We start from the raw sequence: 15,521 nt of genomic DNA on the forward strand, positions 1-15,521 counted from the left end.
TTAATGTGATAAAAACTAACAATTTAAATATATATTAAAATAAATAGATTGAGTAAGGAAACTTTATTTTGAATTACTTGCTATTTGATTAAGTGAATAATTTATTTTAGCTGCTTAAGCTTTGGAAACCAGTTTTCAATTTGAATCCATTGTAGTATTCATTCGCGATACTTGTGCTTTGATCTTGCTTCCAAACTAAGTTCGCCCGAATTTTTATACCCTGAACCCATTAAAAATAGGTATAAGGCTATATTGTATTTTTTCAAAGTCCAAACGTATGTAACAGGCAGAAGGAAGCATCTCCGACCCCATAAAGTATATATATTCTTGATCAGCATCAATAGCCGAGTCGATCTAGCCATATCCTTCTGTATGTCCGTCCGAAAAAATCGATATGGATATCCTGTTTTTTGAGCAATTTTGGTAAATAACAACAGCTAGAGTCCCCAAACTTGACATATAGCTTCTAAAATAGAATATATATGTGCATTTGATGTGAGTGCTCAGGGATCCCCTAGTCGGGAGCTCCCGACTAAAACCTCTTACTTGTTTGTTTGTTCCCTTGTACTGTTTCAGTTCAGCGTTAGATTCATGAGAAGCTTAGCTTGGACATATTTATGAGCTTTTCAACATATTCCAGCTATGAGATATCAACAAAAAAAATAAAACAATTTTACGTTCAGGGTTCAATTAGATATTTTATTTATGTATAGTTTCTGGTTACATATATATGTAGGTATATATTTTATATTGTAAGGTTTAACATATTTAACATTTACACATTACATAGAGCAAGACAGAGTCAGACAGAACGAGAGATTAACTTGGGACAGTGATTTTATTTCATCTTTACTTCCTAATTTACAATAATTATATTTCTTCAACTTTCATATGATCTCCCAATCGGGTCCCAAACTCTATATAAAACACTTGCAACAAACGAACAGCTCTATTCAATCTATAGTCCACATAATTTTTGTTTCTTACAGTTCTACCTTTCAGCCGAACAGTTAAGTATTTGATAGATGCATTTTTCATATCTTTTTCTTGTATATAATTATTTATATAGTTTTCCATAGGTGTGATTATACTGTTGCTAATATTTGATATCGTGTGATTATAATGCTTCGGGCTTATAGTTGGATTACTCTTTCATACTTTCAAATGTGATGGCTTAAGATCTATAAAGCTATTTTCAGTTTTAGGTATAGTACTCGTAGAGATTTTTCTTCATAACACATAAATATGTATTTTGCCAATAGATTTATTAAATGTACATCGAATTTCACAAGCAATATAGTTAGTATTATATTTATTTTACGGTTTTTGTTGAGTTGATTTTTATTTGCTCTGGGATTTACAATCAATTTCATTGTATGTTTGGTATTTTGGTACATATTTAGCATTTCTTTGATATTTGTTGTTGGTTATCATATTATTTTATTGTAAAAGATTTCCTCTTTGGTGCATTTAAGTTTGCTAAACTTTTTCTGTTTCTGGTCAAAAGCCCTGTAGAAGTTGTGCAATGCTGTTCTGTGAATTGTGAAATCGATTCAGCGTTAAGTAACCCCCGTCTATATCATCTAATATTCTAGTGCGTCTCTCTAGGTGCTTTTTTGTATACTTAAATATGTATGTATATGTAATTTGCTTAATCAAAGTCAAAAAACATTTGTGGATTAGAATATTTGCCTTACATGTTTTCCTCATAGATATTTTTACAGTTCTTCTTCTTTATATGAGTGGCTTTTGAAAGAAATTTCTTTTTTGTATAGTTAGTTAAATATGTATGAAAAGTTTCTACATAAATTACATCTATAGTACAAAGCACAAAAAGTTCAGCCTAAGAAACCATCACAAAGTAGAAAAATAAATATTAAATCGCATCTCGTTTTATACACACTCAAGAAGCCTCGACGAATACAAATATTTAAATCATTTCTCATTTTTATACAGTTGAAACATGCACACACACACACACACACACATATATATTATATATATTTATTTTTCATTAATTACTAATTACAACGTACGAGTAGTTATATTTAGCTTGGATTCCCTTGAATTTCCGATTCCTGGAAAAAGAGAACAGAAAGAAAGATATATAAAATGCTAATAAAGTGAATTTATCTAAAAAATCAAAATTTTATTTTGTGTACAAATGGAAAGTCCATAAAGTTTTTAGATCCGCCATAAATGCGGTTGAATATAAAATCAAAGCTCAAAGACAACAACTCCGATTGTTGACTTTTGTTTTTCATTTTTTTTTTTTTTTATTTTTATTTTTGTGCTCATTAAAAATGTGTTGAGTGGGAAAAGATAAAAATGTGCTTTGCTTGTAACAATAAGCCAAAGGCATGGCCAAGGCTAGGCTGAGCCAATAGACGTATTTATGCAGTGAACCCAGTTATTAGAAGAGCTGGAGTCCAAAAATGTAGTATTTTACCTTATTTTGTTTGAATAATTTCCCCCGATCGAAGAAATAAATATACGAGAAATTTACCATTCTTTTTTTGTCGCTATTTTAGGTTTGATAACAGGTCATCTGCTAGTCAAGCATGTATATTTTTTAGGTATTGCCTTTTTTGTTGCTTTCCAAGCGCTTACAATTCAATTTTAACCCTTTACGGCCAATTACGCTGCCAGCCGAGTCAGGCCAGGCCCGGCGCGGCCAGGTCACGCCTAACCGAGCCGGGCTACCAGTGTCAATGTCAAAGTTGAAACCTGACCGCAACGTGCCAACCTTTGGTTGTATGCCTCGTTGTTTATGCCAACTGTGTGCGGCAGGATAGGCCAAAAACAAACTACAAAGGCGCAAAACAACTTTTGATTGCCAAAAAAAAAAAACAGTCCAAACGCGGCATATACCGTTATCTTTATTTGCGTCTGTTCCAGCGTCAGCAATATAAAATTAAAAATTGCAATCACGTAATATTTCACTACGCACAGTAACGACAGCTCAAAGGTCTGCCAAGAGCGCGATTATTTATAAAGTTAGCTGAAGTCTTTTATAGGGTTTTATCATTCCCTTCCTGGGCTCTCTCGTGGCTAGAAGGAATAGGGGTAAATATCAAGAGGTGTTGTTATCTTATGTGACACGGAATTCTCATAAAACCTTCTGCGTACCTTTCCTAGTATCAATTAAAAAATTAAAAACTTCTCTGCGAGTCGGTTTACGGTTCCAACCAACTCCCTGCTCTAAGGTTCGGTTCGTGGTTCAATAATTAGTTTGTTATATGTTAACAAAGCTGGTCAAAGTTAAGGGTCCGCTTTTACATGGGTTCGAACCGGTTCGGTTCAAAACGAAACATATTCTACATATTCTAAAAAAAAGCCCAATGGATTAATATTTATAAGTATATTTGAGGTATGAGGTACACTTTTGGGCACACTGGCAAAAAGAGTAAGTTCTGTAGGTTGTAATAGAATTATTTAGAAAGATTTTTATTTAGTGTGAATTGTACAGAATATTCAAACAAATGCCATTTGCTTGTTTTGTAAAGAGACAGCACTGTGCAACCGCATATTGTTATTTAACTGTCAATTCTTTTAAACATTTGGCAACGCGAAAATATAAAATATTGTTAAAATATAAGACAAGGAAATTAACAAAGTTTTATGTTCGAGTCCCATTGGGTTAAGCAACGTCAACTCCAAATAAATTCAATATAACGTAAAAAACCTTTTAGTGTCTAGATATTTAGAGAAAAATGTTGGAAAATACTTAAATGCTTAAATGCAGCAACAGCATGACAATTGCTGGGATTGAAATTCGAAGGCGATTTGGGGGCGGGTACCAAGTGGCTCTGAGTGCTGATCGTAATTGCACATGCATGTAAATGGTAAGCCGTTGACAGGCGCACACACAATCACACCCAGACAGAGAGTGACACGCTAAGCAATTTAACAATTTTACAGACAATTAAACAACAACATGCTGCTCTCCGGTCCTGGTTCGGGGTCCTTGCGGACGGCATGTGTCCTTGGGGCCGAACTGTCATTCAATTGACTGGCCCGCTCTCCACTTGGCTTAAACGTACTTGCATCTACGGCTTGGCCCGCACATAAACTATCGATTAGTTGAATGGGCAAAAATAGCAGCCAAGTGGCTTGTGGCACTTCGGGGCGGACACAGCTGGCAAGTCGCTCTAGCTCAGCCCCGTTTCAGATGCTACACTGTATAACAAATTGAATTAAAATTGTAAATATCAGAACAAACACGCTCGCGCGAACTTTATGCGGCCCACAAATCAAATGCACGAGCCGAGCCCCTGTGACTGCATGCCAAATGTTGCGCATACGCTCCGTTGGCCGCCCAAAAGTGCTGAACTGGTCTGCCAAAGCCGTAAGCTGCTGTGCATGTTTTGCAAAAATGTGGCGTTAAAAGGATAACAAAGGCTGCCCTCTATGTTGCCGTTGCTGTTGATATTGATGTTAACTTTGGGGGCGTATTGCTTTATTTTTCACAGTTTTACAATTTTTCGTTTGTCTCTTTGCTTTTGAATTTTTTTTTTTTGCTGGTGTTCTCGATTTGTGGCCCTGAAACAAAAGCCAGAGCATAGAGATAATACATTTATTTTAAATCAATAATTTTTTTTTGCAATGTGATATTGGAAATTGCTTTGGATGGTTTACGCTTGAGAATAGAATGAAATGAAATATAATAGAATGGAATATAGTTGTACGGGTGGTTAAGCCTGTGTAGCTGTTGCTTTTGTGTTCTTCTGTTAGCAAATAATAAATATAACAAATAAGCTGTGTTACTCGGCGTTGCTCTGCGTAGACTGACAAACGAAAATTATCCACTAAAAATTGGTAGATTGATGTGGTGCATATACATAAGGTACATAGGGTAGACTCTTGGTCAACACGTCGAACTGATTCAACCCAGCCAAGTCCATTTATCCGTCCGTCCTTTTTGTACTTGGCTTTATTAGTTACTAGCCAAAATAACGAACATGTTGTTTAGCATAGCATGGTTCGAGAATTATAAGCGCAAAATACACCAAGCTTGTGTGCCCCCGTTTACACGAATTAATAATGCTTAACTTTTTCGATACCGCAACACATTTTCCAAAAAGTTTGAAAAGTTTGCTTGTAAAATTCAAACCTTGTGCTTTGGTATATGCGCACTTTGGCAAGCCGTATTTTAACCTTGAACATTATATAAATATCGGATTATAAACAACTCTGTTAATTAAGAATGCAGTTCCCATACAGTGTGAGCAAAAGAAAAAAGAAGCTTAACCGCCGCAAAAAGTATTCAGCAAGCGACGTGCGTATTTATGCATGTGTAGAAGAGGAAGTTAGAAGTAAGCGCAGCTGGGCTTGGGTTCTGTCTGTGGGCAATGCTAATTAGCGCACGTATACTTTTTTTTTATATTTATTTAAAAGAAAGCCTTTATGCTTTTGTTTTATACATTTGAAGTTCATTTAAAGAAATCATCAAGTCGTCATTTGACAAATTTATTAGTTTTTTTTTTTTGGCATTCAATACAACAAATTTTCAAATAAAATATGTATTAATTCTGGGGAAATTCTCTACAGTCACAAGGGGTCTATAGCATGCTTTCGTTGGCTTCTTCTTGAACGATAAATGAGTGTGAATTCCTCTCTTAGCTGCTTTGTTCAGATGAAATATATTATTTCCAGTTTTAATTAAAATTTTAACAAACGAAAATGTGTTTGATTGCCAGTTGTTGACTTGCGTAAAGGGGAAGTCTCTTTGTCTTGGCCTCTTTTGTGTATTATATTTCAGAATAAGAAATATTTTAATATTTATTAAAATTTATTTAAGGTGAGACTGACATTCGCTCAACTGAACATTGGCGACTCTAAGCACTGAGGATATTTCAGGCAAAGGTCATTGAAATTAGTATTACTCAAAAGTAATATCGATATATCCATGATGGCTTAATATGATCTACATTTAAACAGTCAAATTGTATTGGAATGATCGTTGATGCTGGTTCAAACCCTTGACTTTTGTTATATGAGCCTTAGTAGCCAGAGGTCTGATTGATTGCTGATTGGATTTCAAACTGACATTTTAGTGTAGTTACCTTAAAACATCTTACCTTAACATCTAAACGGACCGAAATTTATTACCAAACATGTCTCATATGTGTTTTACACATTTTTTGGATATGCAAACCTCACGTGTGGAAAATGGTAGCCAATCAATATTCATTTCATTCAAGCATATTTTCACTTACGCAAACTTTTGTTTTATTTTTTTTTTTATTTTAGCGAGCAATGGAAATAAATGAAAAATAATGTATGCAAAGTCGAGCTCTTTTTTTAAGTGCCATTTCGTTTTTTACAGTGTATAGCTGGAAAGCACACCACAAGCTGGCGTAACAAATGCAAAACGCATCGAAGTTCAATTAAATATGCTAAGCTTGAACCAAATTGATTTGTTATAGGCAACATTTGGAAGCATTTCGAGTTGGCTTCACTTGCAACGACTAGCAGCAGCTGTGGCTGCAGCAAATTGTGTGGCTGTTGCAGGGGCAAAGACAGAGGCAGAGACTGCGGCCTGGCAATGTATGCAAATGAAAGGCGTCTGTTTGCCAACGCAGACAACTGACTGTCTGTCTGTCTATCTGAGGGGAGTATGGGAAGGGCTAGATGGGGCTCTTAGTTAATGTTGTTGTTAAATTGTGCATTGGTTGTGTGTGCGGGTGTGCGTGTGTTTGTGTCTGCGGGCGTTTCAACTTTAATTGAAATTAGTGCCGAGTTTTCGATTAAGTCCTGACTCGCATGTTTGAACAGGTTCAGTTTGCTGGGGAGTTGGGTGGCAGGCTGGTTGAACAAATGTTAGGTTATGTCTGCGTAAACCCTATGTTGACTGTGACCAAATTTGAGTTGCGTCAAGTTGACAATCACTTTGGGAACTTAACTTTGATGTACTTTTTACACAAGGTCGGTTCCGAGGCAAACAATTTAATGGAGCTGGGAAAAGAGTGCGGCCACTTTATGGACACAACTACTATATACATCTGGCAGGTATCATTTATTAATGCCGTAGATGAGACCATAAAACTTTTGGTTCTGCATGCTGCAAGTGGCAATAATCAAATAGCAAAAGTTTTCGCAAACTAACCGCAAGGCGCAAACTTAGCTGGAACCCTATGCGGCTATCATGGGGTTGGCAGCAGTCTCAGTAAGACCCCAGCTGCCTATTTTAACTTTTATTTGCCCAAGGTAAGCAAAAGGGTAAATGTTTGAAAAGGCTAAATAAAAAACAGAAGAGTACTTTTTTGGCATGCCGAAGCTTAAATGATCTTAAAGGCATACGACCTTACAACAATTTATTTAACTTATTTCGATTTATCAATTTCGACCGGTTCTTTCTATAAAGCTATACTATATAGTAGTGCGATGTTGCTAAGATTTAGCTTAAAAGTTGTTTATACAATATTTATGTTTTGTAGACGTCTTCTATGCGTAACACATTTCACGACAGGCTTCTAATACTCACTTCAAGGGTATACAAATAATTCAATCTAAAAAGTCACTTAAGCCCTTGGCCCTTACGAGCATTTCAATGAGTGCCAACGTGTCAGTTGTTTCTATTTAAATGCGCAACACATGTCGCAGAAGTTTGTCGCCTCTTGCAACCCTTTCATTTTTTCTTTTTTTTGTGGAGCACTCACTAATTTTGCATTACACACACGGCGTATACGTAATTTTTGCCTGACTGACACATAAGTTGTCACGCCTGAATGTCTGCCGCACCGGATGCAGCACCCGGGCACACATTATCATCATTGACATAGTCGTTGTCATCAGCATTAACGTTAGACATATTATTATCTGACTCTACTTTTTTGCCTTGTAATTTATGTTTTTTGCTCCCTAACGTTTTTTAATACCCGTCATAAGTGATTTGCCTGGGAGGATCATATTAGCTATGTGAAGTGGTTTGAAATGCTTGGGAAGAGACACAACCGATTACATAATATTTATTGCTAAGAAATATGAGATAAAAGGGATATAAGTTAAAGGGCGCATCAAATTGGGGCTTAGCTTAATTGAATTGGGGTAATGGACTTTTTTTCGAAAAAGAACTTAGAAATATTTCAAAATTTAGTAGCATGTAAAGTAAGTAGCGGGAATACCACTGCCTTGCCCGTGCCACCAGTAAAATAAATTCTCTCAAGGATCTTTGATAATGTTTTTGAAGCCGATCGAATGGTAAGGAATAAACTTTCATACAACCCTTTTTCGCTGATTAACCACTGTTGTGGGTGCAATTTTCCAAATAGCTGAAATACGTATTCATTAAGTCATCGAGCTTTATATCGAGCTTTAAAAAGGGTTTGGTGCAAATCGGACAAAAATCAAAAGTTCAGCAAAAAAGTCTTTGAATCGCAATTTTTACCGATTAAGCTTCGTTTTCGCGAAAAGTGTAAGGCACGTTTCAAATGATTTATCATACAGATCCTTGGAAATGAATTTCCAATTCCAATCCCAATTCCATCAAGGAGAATGTATGAGAATTGAGAAAGAGTTTATGTTCTATAATTTGTATAAATTTATTTACATTATTGTTATTTTTTATCAGCATATTAAGATTTTTTAGAATTTATCAATATTCCGTAATTATAGAGTCCTAGAAGAAGCTTTCATAAATTTTATTTGAATCAAATTTATTTTTCCATTTACCGACAAACCGCTCTGATTATTTTTAGATGCTCGATTAATAGCTCCAATAAAAATAATAATAATAATAAATAAAGTCTGGAACGTGGCTAAAGCTTAAAAGGTATTCCAAATCAGCTTTTTATCTGCAAGAGCATTTAAGCTTCGGCATGCCTAAAATAAATATTACCTATTTTATTCCCTCTTTCCCCCTGGCCTACTGACTTAAACGCACAACTAGCAGCAGCGGCAGCAGCAGTAGCTTTGCCTCTGACATTTTGTCGTCGGCGGCTCATCGCAATCATAATTTCCATCTTTATGAATTTTTAATGAGAAAAGCCGAACTCGAACTGGAAGAAAAAGCATTAACAGCAGCAGCAAGAGCAGAAGAAGAAGCCTGTCACTTGCAATTTCAACTAAATTTTGTATGAGGCTCAAACGCAATGGCCTTGAAAAAGGACAGGATGCGACGGCCAGGCTCAGGCTGAGGCTCAGGGTCGAGGCCCAGCCCCAGGATCAGAGTCAGTCGAGAGATGATGTTGTATTTAGTTAGGCAAATATTTATTTGATTGGTTTCGGGATTCGCATTTGTGTGTATTTGAAATGTAAGCAGCGCGAACAGAAAACCAAATTGTGCGAGAAAAAAGCACGAGAAAAAGAAATAACAAAAGGCAGTATATAAGTATAATATATATTGATGGATGCGAATTGGTGCGGAAATCCAAAGAAATCTACAAGCAGGCATCAAATGATAAATGAGTGTGGCACGATTGCAAGTGGCCCAAAGCGGCACAGGCAGGCCTAATTAAGGGCTCATTAAAGTTGCATTTCGCAGCTGGTCAAAGCGGCCTTTGAATGAATGCATGAGCGTTGAATTAGTGAATGCAATCCCTTAAATTAATTATGGCTGCAAAAGTTAATTAAAGGGCCAAACGTGGCATAAGCAAAGCACTCAGCTTTGTCTTCAATATGGAATCGAAATATAACTTGAAGAGCTTCAAATTTTAAAGAGGATACAACAAAATGAACGCCAAGACTGGCGACCTGCGGCAACATCCTGCTCAAATAAGCCGGATGTGAAGTATAAATAAAAGCTAAATAGAAGAAATGAAGAACATTTTTTAGAGAGCAGCCAGGCAGCAGCTGCTGGGTTAAGGGTTGGCTGTGGGGGCAACCGGATGCTTAGAGCAGACAGTGTGACGAAAGTATTGCTGGCATCTTTTTTTTCCATTTTATTTATTTCTACTTTTCTTTTTTAACTAAAGCCAACGAAGCATATTTAATATGGTTTCCTGTTGGACAGTCAAGATTATTTATTCCGTGTTTCCAAAAAGGGAATTGGGTGTATATTAGATTATGCAAGTTTTTTTTGCGACACCATAAAGGAAAGCCGAAACGTATTTGGAAACTGGTTATATGCAGCTTTTGTTATAGTTATTTTTATTTAATAAAGATCTTTGTGAAGACGCTCTACAAGATATAAGCAATCAGGCTTTTACATCTTTTTGATAAGAATATCGATCGTTAAACACTTTTTTTTCTTCTAATGAACCATATTTAATTATATTTTCAATTCGTTTTTTTCTCTGGAAAAAGATCGGCATGGGTAAATTATAATGTTTGAACATTTCAATGGTAAAATTTAAGCCTTGTTTGAGCAAAAGACGACCTATACCTTTTTCAATTAAGGCTTTCACCCAATCCCGCCGTCGCTTTTTTAAGCCACAAGACTTTTTCCAGGTATTTAGTATTGTTATTTAAGTGTCAACAGAGCAACTCGTAGTCGAAAACATTTATTCTTAAGCCACCCCAATTCTGTGCTCCTAAGACCTTAATTTCAATCTCTTGTGCTGCCTGCATTCGTTATGAATGCAAATGAGCTGCTGACCGTAACAGAAATGTGATTTATATAAATTATGAGAAATGTGCTTAAGAAACATTTCGTTTACCCTTTTTAATTATTATTTGCAGGCAAAAGAAATGTTATAAATAAGGCAGAAGCAAGAGAATTGCGATAACTAATCAATGCTAATCCATTTCTAACGAGGCATCGTTAGGGACACACACACCCGCACACACCCACACACGCACACACACTTGTATGGCATCATCATCAAAATGCCTTTCTACTTGCAAGTCATGAAATTGCATTGTTGTTGTTCTTGTTGTTGTTGTTGTTGCTGTTATTGTTATTGTTATTGTTGGCATTTAACGATAATGTGCGCATATCGAGGCCATAAACAGACATTGAGAGCCAATATAAAATGGTCCGCCCACAATGCACAGCCCAGAGACACTTTCCAAAACAAATCTGTATGCAAGTCTACAAGCAGCTCTCGACATATTTGTTTCTCTAGCCTTATTTGTATCTGTATCTGTATTTGTATCTGTGTTTGCGCCTGGGTCGGCTCGTGGGCGTTTAATGCGATTCGCTTTGCCTCAATGTCATATACATTAACAAAGTTTTCGGGCTGAAGATAGACTTGAGTTATATCTGGCGAGGGTCGCTGTATAATTGTTAGCAATACGTATTTTCTCTGTGGCAAATTTTCAACATTAAAAATGTGCTGTTATTGACGCTATTATGTTAAGCATATGTTGAGCGTATGTTAAGGCCCTGTTAAAGATTGTGGCCGTGCAGTTATACTTTCTTGATATCAACATTTTACGTTAGGCATATGTTAAGCAGCTGTTAACGATCCTATCCCATTTTTTTTTTAAGCAATTATTAAACGGATGTTAATGATCGTGCAGCCAATTTTTAGAGTAAGTCCTTTGTTTCTACATACTCTTTAAAAGTTATCTAGACGAAAAATAGTTCTCAATATGGTATCGGAACTTCTGAAACTACCAAGGCTTCTTACAAAAAAGAATTTAATGTTAAATTTTGATGTCAGATATAAACAGGTAAAAGCTTACTTAACAGACTCAAGGACCTTATATACTTCTAAAGGCGTGAAGCCCAACTACCTTAAGTAGTTGTGTGTGTAAGTTATTTCTCTCTTGATTATATGATATAGTGGTAATACCTTTTTTATGCAATAATGTTTTCCTGCCATTTGTAGTTCTTAGCAAATTAAATTTTTCAAGTAATAGCGATTGAAATACTAGAGGCAATAGGAAAATTATTTCTTGAAAAAACATTTTAGGATTTCTTATATTAAAGTAAAATTTTAAGGCATTATTTTTAAGCTGCCCTCGCCAATTTTCATATATTTGCTGTTTGTTCCATGGCATCCTTTCTGCTACTGCGGTTGTTTGTTTATGCCAAATATTTGATATGAAAATATGTGTTAAATTCCAAAGCTGGTGCTCTTTCTTCCCAGCGCCCAGAAAGGCCCGTTTTGTTGTGGTTCTGTTATACCTATCTGTGTATATACATATATATATATATGTTATAAAGATATATAGCAGGAGGCTGGCCAAACTTTTATAAACAAAAGCAAACAATTCGCTTGGCGCTGTTGACAATCCTTTGGCAGCCCCGCAAATGTTAGAGACGAGACTTGGGCTTGGGCTCAAGCTCGGCGTCTGCTGAAGTGCAGATATATATATGTTTAAATGTTTGCCATATTATGGCTTTTATATTGAGTTGTTTTGGACTTATCTAGTTTACTGCACAAGCAGCGAGGCTTTTGGGCAAACAGCATGAAAACTTGTACAGGATATGTGCGCTTGCTTTTATGGCCCGACAGCAAATCGTGTTTGGTTGAGTTTGCAGCGATAACACTTTAACAAATGGCGAACGTCTATGGGTGGGGCATAAAAATGATACATAATGCTAATTTTGTATAGCAGAGACATGGTTTTGATTTATGCAGTACAAATAAGCCTTGTAAATATGCCCATAAATTACGTATACGCAGCGTAATCGCTGAAGAAATGTAAATCATTTGTAAACTAACTTGTGTGGGCGTGTCCCATAGACACTAACTCCATTTTCTCTCTCCCTCTCTCTTACTCTAGCCTCTTTTGTGTGGTTACAGCAGTAAGAGCATTAACATAAATTACCTTGCACAACGATCCAGCGATGCCTGATGCCAACTTCTTCGGCCGCAATGTGGCAGCAGCAGCAGCAGTCACACACACACACACACACGCCCTTACACACGCAGATGCAGACAAGGATGCGAGCCAAGACAGCACAAATACATTGAAATGAAGTGGTTAAGTGGCCAAGTCACACACACACACACACACACACACGCAATCAGTTAGATAGTCGCTTGGCTGCTGAAGTCAAGGAGTTGCACGTAGATTTACAGTATATTTGCATCCTTTTGCATATCCTATGCATCTGAGGGCGCCACAGGACCCGTTGCGGCTGCTCCCCCACCACTGCCACCGCCACCGCCGCCACCACCACCGCCGGTACTGCCGCTCGCCGAGGATGTACGTGAGACACTGGCATGTCCCATGCCCATGACCAGCCGTTGCGTTGTGGCCGTTGGCGTTGTGGGCTGCAGCTGCGGCGAGTCGAGGCTGCCATTGCCGCTGCTGCTGGCATTTAGTGCGCTGGTGGCACGTGTCAGGAACCAGCAGTCCATCGGCGTCGGCTTGCCTTTCATGATGACCGGGCCGCGGTACTCCAGATTAAATGAATCATCCTCGTTGATCTCCTGGCACAGCAGCCTGAAAAAAGGGAAAAACATACAAAATACAAAATCAGCAATCAAAAGTTTGGTCTACATAGTCGTCTTGCTTCAAGTGTATCATTAAAGGACAGTCGCGTGCAGCTGCCTCGACAGTGCTTGGCAGAGATTTGAATTACTACCACTTCACATTCGCAGCGGATGCGCCCCAGAGATAAAGACGGAGCCCACAATTGACGGCAATTTATTGCAAGCACTTGGCTAATGTATGTCAACATATAGACGCACATACATACGTATACGTGCACCCGGGCAGCTTCTCAAGTGCTAGCCTTGGTTCGTAGATGATGGTAAATGATTTCGGAAGCATTGCATTTTCGACCGCAGCCCAAAAATAGTTTCTATCCTTGGCTGAAAATTCAAATGTTATATGGCTCTACTAGTCTGTGCCCGACTAGTAGATACCCTGAACCTAGTGTCGTGCTGCCTTTGCATCTTCCTCGCTTTGCCTAACGCTTTGGTATTCATTCATTCATGAATAACTTCTGTATTTATGCTTCGATATTAATGTTATTTTCCAATATTTATGAAATCTTGACACACAATTGAAAAGTTGAATGGCAGAAAGCAAAATATTGTGCATATGCGAGACTATGTCAACCAAATCTTGGGCCTCTATCTCTTATAAGCTCCGATATAGTTTAGAGACACAGTATTTCAATAACGCTTTTAAATTTGTATATCGATTTCTATGAAACAATTTCTTGGGTGTGTTTTTGATTAATATTAACCGGATTTCTTTTAACGTCTCTTAGTTTGACGCGTTTCCAAATACTAAGATGGATGGACATCAACATCGACTCAGTTTGTCGAGAGTCTTCTTCTTCTGTCTGTTGCACATATATGAAGATATTGTAAAAGTACCATTTTCAATAGACGAGTCTAATTAGGTGTAGAAAAAATTGTTTTGTTCCATATAAAAACAATTTGAATGGAATCAATTATTAATAAGCTTCATTCCAAGACAAATTGATTTCAATTTCTTAATGAAGCCAATAACTTTAAGAATTTAATTTTATTATTATTATTATTTTTTTTGTATTGTATCGCACTAAACATTACATTATATATTATATTGCACCGGCGGCTCACCATTTATTCTTATAATTGTAATTTTTGCTCACATTTTCAATTGCTTTGCATGCATTATAGTTATTTCCTGTCATTAATTTATGCAGATTTTTGCATTGTGTGTTTTTCCATTGAATTTATCACCCTATTTTCCATTTTCACCCCATTTTATTTTATATTTTTCTGAACAGAGCATAATATTAAATTTGTCTGGCTGCGTACGTGGCGCATGCTGCGGTCGCATTTCCGTTTCCGTTTCGTGCAGCCACAACATTTTATATAAATACGCTAGACAACAAGTGCACGCGTGTGTGTCTGTGTGTGAGTCAGTGTAGGGGTGCATTGCATCATGTACTTGATTATAGTGCTCAATAACTGATTGCATACACATTTAATTCAATTTATTTGGCAGTTTTTCACAGCTCGCCACTCGGTTTGCGTTTCGGCCACAAATTCAATGGACCGCCCTTTAAATTAATGAAGCATTCGTTTGGGGAAATCGCATTAAAATCGCAGGTAATATTTATGACTTTTACGTATTTTAATGAAGTGCACTTAATGATGCACATTGCACTCAGGCAAGAAGACGTTAAGCTCTTACCATTCGTGTACCCTTTACACATAAAATATCTGCTATGGGACATAATTAAGATATGCAAAGCTGCTACCAGTCTTAATGTATGTTAGAGACCAACAAACGATGGCATTCAGTCCATCTTTATAAGCTGATCGTACTGGAAGAGACTTTAAGAACTAGGTTAAATATTAAAAATCTTTTTACAAATTTGAAAATTGGGGTCAAAGAATCTTTTGAACCAAAATGTGTATTCATGGAACTAATTGGAGCGATTGGCTTATACTGTAAGCCAAACTATAATAGTTAACTGAATAATTTATATAATTTTTCTTTTAAATTTCCTCTTTTTATACAATTAACTACATCATGTTTAAACTGTGTACAAATTACAGAGTATATTGGAGTCTTCAAGTCGCGCATTTTTGTTCGTTTCTGCTTATTCAACTGATTAAAGGGCACCATCCACATAAAATGGGACAATCAACCACTCCGTCTTGTTCTGGCCCAAGTGAATGGGTTTAATTAATGTCTTCATTAAAATACACATTTGCACAGTGGGTAATTTTCAGAGT

The 15,521-nt window shown here is 36.8% G+C and overlaps 1 protein-coding gene across 3 annotated transcripts in view; it reads right to left on the bottom strand.

Moving 5' to 3' along the window:
• Window positions 1-12,660: 12,660 nt before the first annotated feature.
• The window catches only part of Gycbeta100B (guanylate cyclase soluble subunit beta-1-like), a 59,711-nt gene continuing 56,850 nt past the window's right edge, over window positions 12,661-15,521 (bottom strand). For all 3 annotated transcript variants that reach the window (XM_070207717.1, XM_070207716.1, XM_070207715.1), the window contains exon 17: window positions 12,661-13,281. In XM_070207717.1, the coding sequence (XP_070063818.1) occupies window positions 12,939-13,281 (343 nt within the window). In that variant the 3' untranslated portion in view covers window positions 12,661-12,938. The remainder of the gene's footprint in view (window positions 13,282-15,521) is intronic.

This window comes from Drosophila virilis, chromosome 2, assembly GCF_030788295.1.
Source record: "Drosophila virilis strain 15010-1051.87 chromosome 2, Dvir_AGI_RSII-ME, whole genome shotgun sequence".
In the NCBI taxonomy this organism is placed as follows: domain Eukaryota; kingdom Metazoa; phylum Arthropoda; class Insecta; order Diptera; family Drosophilidae; genus Drosophila; species Drosophila virilis.